This window comes from Myotis davidii, unplaced genomic scaffold (assembly GCF_000327345.1).
Source record: "Myotis davidii unplaced genomic scaffold, ASM32734v1 scaffold743, whole genome shotgun sequence".
NCBI lineage: Eukaryota > Metazoa > Chordata > Mammalia > Chiroptera > Vespertilionidae > Myotis > Myotis davidii.
This window is the reverse complement of record NW_006296221.1, coordinates 774,573-787,481: the sequence shown is the minus strand read 5'-3', so window position 1 is coordinate 787,481 and position 12,909 is coordinate 774,573. Positions and strand designations below refer to the sequence as shown.

The 12,909-nt window shown below is 47.2% G+C and overlaps 1 protein-coding gene across 1 annotated transcript; it reads right to left on the bottom strand.

Annotated features, from left to right (window-relative positions):
* Positions 1–3,201: 3,201 nt before the first annotated feature.
* On the bottom strand, positions 3,202–12,650 carry CCKAR (cholecystokinin A receptor). Its single transcript, XM_015568688.1, has 5 exons — positions 12,259–12,650; positions 11,303–11,615; positions 8,325–8,586; positions 6,393–6,520; positions 3,202–5,259 (listed from the first exon to the last, which is right to left on the bottom strand). The coding sequence occupies exons 1-5, from the start codon at positions 12,388–12,390 to the stop codon at positions 4,733–4,735; spliced, it is 1,362 nt and encodes a 453-aa protein (XP_015424174.1). The 5' UTR covers positions 12,391–12,650; the 3' UTR covers positions 3,202–4,732.
* Between the last annotated feature and the right edge of the window lie 259 nt (positions 12,651–12,909).

Genomic DNA, 12,909 nt, shown 5'->3' with positions numbered 1-12,909 from the left:
CCAGTGAGGTGGCAAAGGGTTTGTTATCTTCCTTCTAAAAATAAACACAGGGAAAAAAAATAAACACAGGGATAGAAGCAGAGAAGGCACATGTGCAGGAAGCCTGCTCTGAAATCCTCCACTTCAGAGGAGCTGGGGTGAGGTGGCAGGGGGGTGGGGGGGCGGAGATAGGGACCGAATGTCCTGGAAGGAGGGGGAAGGTGGGAACAGAGACTGGTATCTCTTCCTTGGGGTCTTTGTAGTGGAGGATGAGGAGCTGTGAAGCATCGCAGGAAGGGAAATCGCCAGCTATTGATTCCTTAGACTGCTAAGTGTCACCTAATCCTGCTGGCAGCCTGCTGGCATTAGAATGGGGCTCCATCCTGTCTCTGTCATTTCCTAGCTCCCTAACCTTGGAGTGTACCAGCTCCTCTGAGCCTTAATTTCCTTACATGTGAGATGTGGAACATGACGCCTCATGTTGAGAATTAAATCAGAAACTATAATGAGTAGACATTCATCCATCCCTTCTATGAGTGATTGTTGTCACCAGCAGCTTGCACAGTGCACCCAGCCGGCTTTAATAACGGTTTTGCCCTCTCACCCAGGCCACATTCACTGTGGGAGTGAGTTTTATGCCCACATTTCCACAGGCACGCAGCTGGTGGTCCAGAGACTAGCCTCCCGGAAGCTGCTCTGGGCAGCGGTGACCAAGGGGCCGAGAGCCCTCAGGTTCCTCCGTGGGCCTCTCCTTTCTTGCCCTGACAGCCTTCCTGGAAGTCAAGTCCTCCTCAGAGATGGCTATGTGCTTGGGGGTCAGGGGGCCTCTCTGATTGCAAAGTTGATGGCATGCCCATGGAACTAAGGGAAGCTGTGGGATAATCAAGGGACGTAGCAAATTCTGATCCACTGATCACACAGAGATGAAGCAACAACCTCTCATTCTGCACAAGGAAACAGATGCCCAGACAGGGTGTGTGACCTGCCTGGAGCCACACAACAAGGTAGTGATGGGGCTAAGATTTGGACACAGAGTTCTGGACTTTCAGGCTAGAGGGCATCCTCTTTCCATCAGAGGAGGCATTTGTGGTTAGCAAGGGAGGTCATGGCGTTTTAATGCTGTCCTAAAGGGAAAAGGCAGGGAGGAGCAAAGCAGAGGGATACTACAGACTCCTGGTTCCCGCCTCCCACCCCCCTTTTAATTGTGTTAAAAACACAAAATATAGAAATTTACCACCTTAACTATTTTTAAGTGTAGAGTTCACTCGTGTTGAGTATCTTCACACTGTTGTACAACAGAGGTTTTTCATCTTGCAACACTGAAACGCTATACATACTCACCAAAACTACTCCCCCTCCACCTCCGCCCACATAAGTAACCACCTTTCCACTCTGTTTTGATGATTTTGATGACTTCGGATATTTCCTCTGAGTGGAATCTACAGTATTTGTCCTTTTCCCCAACACAATTTTTTTTATCTGTGTCTTACACTGTTCACAGGCACAACACCCTCCCATTAGTAACATCTCCAGTTACACAGAAAAAGGGGAGGGAGAGACGGCTGCAAATGCTCACACAGCCGAATCTTGGGTGGGGATATATGAGGAGTTGGGAAAAGCCCTCTAGAAATTCTGGTGCTGTCCCCCACCCCAAGAATGTGCCCTCCTTGCCGAGAATCACCACTGTGGATGAAAAGAGAGCCCCCCAAAAGCACCGGAGGCAGAGCAGTCTCAGGCACAAGATTTATTGAGCACCCAGTACTATTTGTGCAGAGTACCGGGCAAAACACTGGAAGGAAATACAGTGGGGGTTTAGCAGCTACTGTCACTGGCCTCATGAATATTACATTTTAACCGAATGGAGGAGCTAGCTGTTAAGCACACACAGACCTGTGTAACTAACCACATAGATGCATGCTCTGTGCATTCATCACTACACGTTTATAGTGAGAGATCACCGCAGTAACGAGGGTGAGGAAGCCACTGGGACACATGGTTTGCAAGATCAAAGATACATTCAAGTTGTAACTTGCCACTCTGCCGATGAGTGGGAGCTACCAGAAGACACTAGACAATACCAGAAACTTGGTGAATCTATTTTCTTAACTCTACTGGTCACTGTATTTCAAATTCAAATTGGTAATCCTCTTTGGCATAAAATAAAGGCAGTTGACTCAACAAAACACTAGCATAGATTTATGTTTTTAAGAGCCCTAGCTGGTTTGCTCAATGGTTACAGCATCGCCCAGCAGACTGAAGGGTCCCAGGTTCGATTCCTGTCATGGGCATTTACCTCTGTTGCAGGCTAGGTCCCCAACCCTCGGGTGCGTGTGGGAGGCAACCAATTGATGCATCTCACATCGATGTATATCTCTCTCTGTCTCTTCCCTCCCATTCTCTCTAAAAAAATCAATGGGAAAAATACCCTCAGGTGAGGATTAACAATAAATAAATAAATTTAACAGTAAAATCAACCTGTTGATACTACCATTCCCAAAGGTCAGGCACAGGTTCAGAAAGTTAATAGTATTTTTCTTATTTTATTTTTTAAAAGCTTTTATTGCATGAAAGACCTTCCAAGAAATTTAGTGAAGGGGTATTTTATTGGTCTATATCTGGGAAATCTTGTTTATATTTTTATGTGAGTCAAAAATTACTTTATAGGAATGTGTTTAGTGCATGGGACATGAATACTTCCACTAAAAAATATTTTAGCATGAGTACTTTATCTGAAATTAGAATTTAATCAGACATCTTGTATTTTTATTTGCTAAATCTAGCTACCTATTCTTAGGTTATTACACCGTTGGAAATTCCAGAGTTTCCCAAGAATGGGGGGCCTCATTTATCTTCATTTATATGCTAACACTGTCAGAGGGGAATAGAAAAATTGTAGATTTTGTAGGGTTTACTCAAATATTGTAGACATTTTCAATTTCTTACTCCTTTTATAATTACCATTTTAGCAGCTGAATTTTTACTTTGAAATCTTTGAGATGACTGGTTATGAATATTAACATTCTATTGCAGTCTGAGGAATTGAAAAAATGAACATCTGACTCGAAAAGTCTCCTATGATAAATAGTTACATCCTCCAATTTCTTGTCCGTTAGTATGTGACCACCCCCTATCTTCTTAAATTAGACAACGTCCCTACCCCCATTCATTATCACTTCTTGCCATTCTCCTCCCCTTTCTCTCTTCCACGGTGATTTTTTTTTTCAATAATTGAAACCACTGGCCCTTGTGTGCTAAGAAGTAACATGTCAGGCCCCATGAAAACAAGAAAAAGTAAAAGCTCACTTGTTAGATGCTCGGGACCATGGAAGCTATAGCTTGTTTGTGTTTTGTTTTGTTTTACCTACGCTAGCATGTAAACTTGTTTTAGTCAAAAATGCCTGTTAATTTATTTAAGCAGACAGGACAGTGTGGCCCCTACACCCCCAAAAGAAAGAAGTGCTGGTAGGCTGGACTGACACATTCTAGTCTAGAAAGGCATTTTTTGTTATCTAAATGTAGAGCTCACATCTTTATCTTTTGAGATTTGTAAATTGGAGGAGAGAGATTTCAACACTGATTTTGCAAAGACAAGATGATCACACAAAACTCCAACTGTTGCACAGAAATGTAAAATTATAACACTGCTGAATTCCAGCATCCATATACTTTTTCTTTTTTAAACACACACCAAAGAATATACTTATATATAAAGAACATATATGTTCAGTTTACACATGTACGTAAAATCAATACAATTATTAGCAAATGGGTAGATTGCACTTAAAGGCATAGGCAGCTTCGAATTCAAAAGCTATTTTGTTAACGGAGTCCAAGGATGCCAGTTTTTATTCTGGGCCCGACTACGCGTGTCTCCACGCTGGGCCAGGCGTGCGGAGCGTACAACTCTCCTTCGTAACCTGGAGGTCTTTCTGGAACAGAGGAAGTGCCAGATGAGTAGTAAAAATTAATTTGAGGCAAAGAAGCCACGGGGCTTACTATCACCATATGAAAGTGGAGTCAAGCAATAGATAGCATTAACGTGGACAAAAATTCTACGCGCCTTCTGGCACTCACCATGCCTATCGCAGAGTACCATTTGACCCAGCTGCTTTCCCTGGTATTCTCTGTTCATTTGGGAAACAGGAATTCCAAAATCCGACTCTGAGACAGTTTCTTGTGCTATTCTGATGACGGCACACACTTACGTCTCTGCACGTCCTAGACAGACCTCAAGAAGATAAAGTCACACTGCTCTCTTACTACAGAAAATAGCCAGGGGAGGGGTTGCTTCCTCTTCCCTTCTGTGGTCACGATGAGGGGGTGACTAGAGCACACACATGAGGGATAGACTCCCCAGGGGCAAAGCAGCCACCCCAACTCCTCATCAGCAGAGGGTAGAAGTGTGTCACATGAGTGAGAGCCCACCTTCGATAGCCTAGAACCTTCTAAAGCTCAGGAGGCCCCTCCCCCCGCAGGTGGAACGTGTGCTGGCAATTACATTGGCAGCATGAACCCTGCTGGACTCAGTGCCCCGCCTGCCGAGGTTTCCTCCTGAGGATGGTAGGGAAAATGTCCTGCCTGGAACTCAAGAAAACAAGCCAGGGCCCCATCCCAGCACCAGGAGGCAGGATGAGGAGCAACCACGGCTAGTTCCCCCTGGAATGGAGCCTCCCTTCTCTCTCACTGCCTGCCTCCTGTTGGCTCCTGCTTTCTTCTTCTCTCCCTCCCTCAGCACCCCTCCTTCCTTCTGCCCTCAGGGGGCGTTGCCCCCCATGTGGCTGTAGGAGTACCTGGACAGAGATGCACCCGTGGTTCTGCCCTCCTCCTCCCCCGCATCTCCCCGCGCCCCCGGGGGCCCCGGGTGCGGGCAGCAGGGGAAGGTGGCCAGGAAGCCCAGGCGGAAGCGCTTGTTCATGAAGCAGTAGATGATGGGGTTGACGCAGGAGGACGTGTAGGACAGCAGGAGGATGAAGGAGATGGGCGTCCCGGAGAGCTGGCGCTCGGCTGAGGCCGGGTCGTAGGCACGCCAGGCGTTGGCGCTGAAGATGGGCATCCAGCACAGGAAGAAGAGCGCCACGATGACCATGAGCATGCGGATCACCCGCTTCTTGGCCAGCAGGTTGGTGGCGGAGCTGCTGCTGCGGATGCGGCTGGCCCCGCGGCCGCTGGCGATGGACAGGCGCTGCAGCTCCAGCTGCCGGCGGGGCTGCAGCCTCTGCAGGTAGCAGCCGTCGCTGTCCTCGTACCTGCCGCTGCTGCTGCCGGTGCTCGCCTTCCTCTCTGCGTGGGCAAGGACACTGCTTATTGCCCAGGTCGGGCCAGGCCGCCCAGCGGCCCAGCACCCCCTCCAACAAGGGGGCCAATCAAACTTGAACGGAAGGATGGGGCAGGCAACATGGGCCAGCATTGATCTATACTACCTTTTCCTACCAATGAGAAGCCACTTAAAACTAATACAACAACGTATGCGATATATGACATACTAGTACATAATATACAAAATAAAACAGCATTTTATATAGGTAGATTCTAAGGCTTAAAAACAACTGAAGAGGCAGGGCCGGCATGGCTCAGTAGTTGAGCATTGACCTATGAACCAGGAGGTCACAGTTGGATTCCTGGTCAGGGCACATGCCTGGGTTGTGGGCTCAATCCCCAGTGGGGAGCGTGCAGGAGACAGCCTATCAATGATCTCTCTCATCATTGATGTTTCTCTCTCTCTTTCCAATGATTCTCTGTCATCAGTGGTGCTTCTATCTCTTTCTCCCTCTTCCTTCCTCTCTGAGTCAATAAAAATATATTTTTAAAAATGATTGAAGAATGAATATTCACACTCTTGTCTTTTCCCCGGCTCCTTGATGGAAAGGTTGTTGCTCACTTGCTAAGCCTCCAGACGGCTTTTATATGAGGAATCTAGACAGTGAGCAACAATCAACGAAAACCAAAGAGGCCGGAGAGACCAAGTCACACACGAAGGAAAGAGCGAGGCGAAGAGGTGGAGTGAGCAAGGGGAAAAGTTATGACAGCAAAGGTGTTGGGGTGAATTCCAGTGCATAGTGGGTTGTAATGGATGGGGACAGGGTGAGGCCTGGTGGCAACTGCTATGGGACAGTGAAGGGAGGGGACAGGCTGGAGGACTGGGGTTACAGTGAGCTTTAGTGACTGAAGGGGGTCCGTTTGAATACGACATTACAGAAAGTCTGGGACACATGGGCCACGGCTTTCCATTGGGGCCTGTGTGTGTTATCTCCTGTTATTCCACTCAGCGCCCTTGGGAGAGGGATGATTTCCCCATTGCTCAGATGAGGAACCAGAGATGCTCATCTTGAGACTGACCATGGGATGTCTCGTTAAGTTACAGAGACCAGGCTGTGTGATCTTTTGGCATAAACATACAGCTACAAGACAGTTACCTCGAGCAGACTTCTTCTGGCTAGCATCAAATTTTATTCCTTGGTAAAGTTCCAAAGAGATTAATCCATACGCCACCATCATCACAATTCCAGGAATAAGAAAGAGGATGAGCAACAGGAACGTGTGCCTAATGAAATAAAAAGAAATCCAATAACCGGCAATCCAGTATTTCCAACGCAGATGGGACGAAATCGATAGGGTTCATCTCTATTCAATCTAGTCTGAGCAAACACAGTCGTTACCAGCATTTCATAGCCTTGGAAATTCCATGCCTGGAGGTTCAGTCATTAGAAGTTATTTACTTCTTTTCTTTTTTTTCTGATAAAGTCTCTTAAGAAGGACTTGTTAAATTGGAAATGTTTTGTGCCTGAGACAAGTCTACATATAAAATGAGAGCTTAAAAAAAAAGAATATGTGAATTTTATTTTACTAAAGCTGTTACCAAAAAAACAAAACCGACAACAATAACAAAACAAACCCAAGAGCTTACATTCATCGAGGACTTATTAAATGTGTTACACACTAGGTAAGCATTTTCTATAGCTATTATTACATTTAATCCCATCATAATCTTTGAGGTAGGGAGTATTATAAGGCCTACTTTACAGTAAGGAAACTGAGACTTAAATAACGTGTCTCAAGTCACACAGCTAGTGGCAAAGGTGGGATTCGAACCCAAGTAATATGATTCTAGAACCTGTGATCTTAAGCATATCACTATGCCATCTGTTGACTTTGTGACAACTGAATCATCACCAGCACAGGTAGGGATCATGGCAAGCCTACTTTGTTTTGCAAAATATGGCATTCTGGCTGGCTGTGGCACATTGGCACGGGGTGTGCCCACTTGGGTGCCTGGTGGGCACAGCTGTGCTTTCTCTAAACAAGTTTGCTTCCTGAATGTCATGGCCTCCTCTTTTATGAGTCTGGCCCCTCAGTCACTGCAGCCTGGCATGTGTAAGGTTACGTGACAAGGCCATAAAATTGTCAGAGGCTCATGGTGGCCGGGCCATTTCTCATTTCAATTGGACATGTTTTGATAAGATTTCTTTTCAAGTCCCTCTCATTTGCAACATAATTCTTGTGTGTGTGTGTGTGTGTGTGTGTGTTACTGAGTTGAAATGAAAAAAAAAAAGGAAGGCAAAGAAAGCAGATTATCTCAGTTCTGAGCATTTTTAAATGTCTAGCTCCCTGCTTGTAAAACATGCTTTGAATTAGTAAGCATAATACACTGCATTTGTGTAGCCTTTTGAAAGATATTTAATGACAGTTTTATACACATACTCTTATTGGAATCTGACAGCCGCCCGATGAGGTAGATAAAAAAGATCTGTATCACGAAACCCTGGTAGAGATAAAGAACTTCTACCTCAGAGAGCTTACGTAAACTTGTCCCACGTCACCCAGGAAACAGGTTTGGAATCTTGCCTTTTTATTTGCAGTCAAGTGCTCTGTGCAAGTATCATCCCTGCAGCTCTAAGAAAACCACATGGGGTCTAAGACTCATCCTCACTCTATCTTTCATTCTTAGAGAATCATAGCCGCCTGATCATCAAGCCTGAACCCCCACTAGGCGATCCGGAAACACACTGCACAGTGGACAAGCACAGAGGCCCTGGCTCAGCTAGGCTGAGGACTGAACAGTTTACTTAATCTCTCTGCGGCTGTTTCCTCATCTGTAAAATGGGGACAATAACAGTACCGAGGTTTTGAGGGGATCAATCGAATTAACATACACATGGCATTTAAAACAGAGCACTGCGTGTCTGCTATCACTATTGTCCTAGAAAGAGGTTAGAATGATTCTCCTCCAAATGTTTTCAGGAAACTGACGCCCCCGCCCCCCACCCCAGGCACTCTGGACAATACATCCAAGTTTTTATAAAAACTTCAATAGTTGTGCCAAACAAATGGACACCTGGTAACCTTACCAGAACTGCTGCATCACGTCACTTGGCAGTAAGAAGCGGCACATGTTCGCCGTCTGGTTGTTGTTTTTGGTAAAAGGCACCAAGTTGCTATAAACTGGGTACGGAGTCATGATGGTAAAGGAGAGGCACCAGGTAGCGGCGATCACCTTCAAAGCGTGGGATTTCGTCTGCCAGACCCGGGACTGCAAGGGTTTGCAAATCGCACCGTATCTCTCCAGAGATATGGCGACCAGATTAAAAGTGGATACACTCACAGACGTGCCTGGGGAGGAACAAAGCGGTCGGTTTTGTCGGCTCTGAAATCCAACGTTTATTTGCACATTCGCTTAAGCATATCTGCTCTGCACGGGTTTGCTATCAAAGGAAATTGCTCCGAGAGTAAAGCAATCTCATATATGTATATGTTTTCTTTGAAAAATGTTCTATTCCCAGCTTCGTTCCAAAAACGATCGAAGGAAGCAAGTAAAGAAATGTATTTGCAAATACACCTTATTGCCAAATGCTCAGATAAGTACCTCGGACCTTGATTACAACCTCACTTTTTCTCAGGATGACTGTGCTCATTAATTAATAACCAGGCGAACGAAACATGTTCCTGCGCCATAGAGGAGACTTTGGAGTGACTCACAGAAAAGCTCTCATATTGAGCACCATCTGCCTAGTGAAGTTGACCTGATCACCCGGATTCTCAAGGACTGTGACCCCAAAAGGTCACTGAGCTAAGGGCATTAAAACTCTTTCTGAAAATTTCTAGTACAGACTATTTATAGGAGTGAAACATTCTAAATTTCAAAATGTAGTTTGTTGGAAATAAACCCCACCCATAATAAAAAAGGTGAAGAGGAAAAATTCCATCCTGTCACTGCAGGTTTCTCTGCATGGAAGTCTAGCATTTTCCTTCTTGTTCTTCTTGCTTTTTTGTATGTTTTGTTTTTCTGTATTCTGTAGAATAAGTATGTAACATAATCGAGAAAGACATCAAAACAACTCATGTAAGATGATGTATGGAAGTAGAGTCAAAAAATCTTAATTTCCCTTAACTTTGGTGTTTTGTGTGCGCCTACTTTATTATAATGTTGTATCCCCTGAAAGTTCCCTCCATTCTTCACCCATGAATTCTGTCACTTCTTCTGATTATATCTTACAGTGATATACTAAACCTAAGACTTTATCTGAGTTTGGTAGCAGAGGTTCTTAGCCTGAGGACATAAATTATTCCTCTGAGACCCTGTATAAAAATGGTCCTTTTCTAGGGAGAATATACGTAGTATTTCTTAGAGACTTAAAGAAAACTGTAATAACCATGAAATAAAAACTCATCTTCTGAGACCGGCTTTGCTGCGCTTCCCTGGATCTAAGGTGGCGATGACATTTGGAGTAGAGAGGATAGCCCCAACTCCTCAGCGTGACGGGGCCACAGCGACTGTAGACCTGCCCTCCCTTTTTGACGACAGATAGTAGGAGTTGGATGCCTGTTGGCTGCCAGCAATAGCACTGAAGGGAACTGAAATGAAGGGGAGATTTGTAGTGACTGAAATCACAAGTCCCACAAAACCATTACACTATTGCAAGCACTTGCAGCATTATCTTGCTTTTCATTTTAGCTATGTTTAAAGACATTATTGATTGAGGCGCAAGTCACATAACGTAAAATGAACCATTTTGTGGCGCTTAGCAAATTTTAGATTTCCTTTTATGTATTCTGGCTTAAGATTCTTAAATAATATTACCATAAGCCTAAAGGGCCATGGGATGCTAGTTATCATGATTCCTTCATTGTTCAATTGCTCTGAGGGTAAAGCAGCCTATTTTTGTTTTCGAGGACTTGGACACCCACGGCACTTTCCTGGGCATTGGTCTATGCCACACAGGCCAGGAATTCCTCAAACTCTCCTTAGTGCTGGATCCCGCTTCCTCAGTGGGGAGAAACCCAGGCTTTTAAAGCTTCCGGTCATGGAAGACTGTCCATTTCCCACCTCTCCTCTTCCTCCAAACTAGAGCTCAGAACAGGCCAGGGACAAGGCAGCTGTGCAGACAAGGGGACGGAGAGACATGTCTCAGTGCAGCTCCAGGAGAGCCACAGCAGCGGGCAGTGTGCTCATACCCCTGCGGTGCCTGCTGATCCGGGTTCAAATCCCAGCTCTGCGACTCACCGCCTGTGTGTCCTTGGGCCCATTATTAACCTCTCTGTGCCTCTGCTCCCTCTTCTGGGGGACAGCGAAAATTAACTGTGCTTAGGGTGTTTGGTTTATAAAATGAGATCATGGAAGTAAAAGCACTTAGCATAACATCAGGTGCATAACAAGTACTACAAAAATATTAGCTCTTGTGACTTTTATCCTGCTCCTCCTCATCGACATTTTGATTGGCACAGGCATGGAGCTGCATATCTCAGGGTCAACTTAGTGACCCCACAGCCCCCACGAGCAAATTCAACTCATCGTCTAGATGTAGAGGCCGCACTTTCTGGGGAACCGACTGGGAAGTGAGTCCTGAGCAGGGCACCCAGCGCTGTGATGACCGGGGTTTCACACAGCCCCTGTTCCCTGGCAAAGTCAGAGCAGCAAAGGCAAGAACCATCCTCCCCCTCCTCGCCACCCCAAACCATGCCTGGGGCTGGGTAGAGCTCAGGCTACAATCAACAGCTTCCAGAAAGTGACGGAGCAGCTTGCACCTCTTTTTCTAACAGAAACAAGCAAAACGAACCTCTGCCGTGGCTTCTTATCAACTTATCCCACTCCGAGAAACTGACCTCTGAAACATACACCTGGGAGGGCCTTCTGGGGAGTGGTGAGGCCCGAGCCCCCCTGAAGCCAGCACCTGTGACCTCGCACACAGCCCGCACAGCCGGCTGTTCTGTCTTTCACACTCAGCAGGGCTGCTCACTGAGGCTGTCAGGGGTTTGGGAAGCTCTGAGGCCCAGTGGGGTCGGGGGCGAGCGCCAGAGATGGTCCCCCCCACGCCCCACAGCCACTCACCCATGAAGTAGGCGGTGGTCTTGCAGACGGCGCTGCCGAAGATGAAATCCTTGAGCAGGTTGGGGATGAGGTTGAAAGGCATGCAGAAGAGGCAGAGCATGAGGTCGCTGACGGCCAGGGACAGCAGGAAGATGTTGGTGACGGTCCTCATCCTCTTGTTCCGAATCAGCACCGTGATGACCAGGGTGTTCCCCAGCAGGCTGAGCAGGAATATCAGGGAATACAAGAGGATCTGCACTGCCGGCTGCCACTCTGCAGGGGGGAGCAGGGACAAGCCGGAGAGGTGGAGGTGATCAGGGCAGAATGTTAAAACCTCAGCACATGAAGTCAACGCTTATTTCCTCCTGATCCCCACCGCCCCCCACTCCACACACACACAGGGTTGTGATCATTGAACCCAAGGATCTCCATACTGACAATGTTCTGCAGAGACAACCTGGGGGGAGGGGGGGGAGGCGAGCAGAGTGATTCTGCTGCTTCCTAAAGGTTGGTTTGTGCAAGGATCACTCAGGGAACCACTTTTTCTTAAGAATAAAGCTCGCCAGGGAGAAGGGATGGCTTTCTTTCTGAGCCGCTGAGCGTTAATCACTTCTTCACGCCGGATCTGCCCCAAGAAAAGGGGACAGCTGGCTCCTGACAGCACCTTTTCTGTGACGCTTGTAAGTTGGAGCGTCTACACTCGCTCGCTTGCTCTCGCTCAGCGCCTCCTCCCACTGCTTTTGTTCCCCCAAGTCCTGGCCGTTAATCCCCACTCTCCTGACTGCGGGCAACAGCGAATATCTGACTCCATTCTGCTTTCTGATCTCTTAGCCAAACTTCTGCCCAGACGACTTTTCCCAGCCCTGCCTCAGGGAGACGTGGTCCTGCTCTCTCTGCCAGCCTCGCCTTTTGCTGATCTCTCCCTCTCCGTTCGAGTTTTCTGAATTAAAAGGAGAGTCTCTGCCGCCTCTTTGGACGGTTTTGCCTAGTTCGCAGGGCAGGGTGATGTTGCTCCCATTCACGAGGAAGCTGTCTACGACCGCATCCATCCTTGCCTGCTGCTCTCCACCCAGTGCTGGCGAGCCGGTGAATTGCTCACTGTCACTCATGCCTCTGAGGACCCGAGCGTCTCCCAGATGCGACCTGCCGTGGAGGGGCAGGGAGGGAGGGTCCTCCAGGTGTGGGCTTTTCCAGCCATTCCTCCAGGGGACTTGAGTTCACTACGCTCAGGCCAGCTGGGCAAGCATTTGCACTCCTGTCTTGGAAAAGGCAGCCAATGCAAGCCAAGCCTGCTCCACCTTCCAGGCTCACCCCTCCCGCTTCTGGGCCAGCCCTGGGGCCCTGAGCATAGCCTGGCCGGGAGTTAACCCTTCCCAAAGTGTCACTGCTTTTACACACACATGCACGCACACGTGGACACACAGACACACACACACACACACATACACATACACACTGCCACAAGCACACATACACACACTCCCCCAGTCCCTCTGGTCTCTGCATAGGAACCTGTCCACCATCCCAGACATAGGCAGAATGAGGCCCAAACTGGCTGTGTGAGACAGGAACAATTAACATGGTAACAGATATGATAATGCAGACCATCAGGACTAAAGGACACGGAG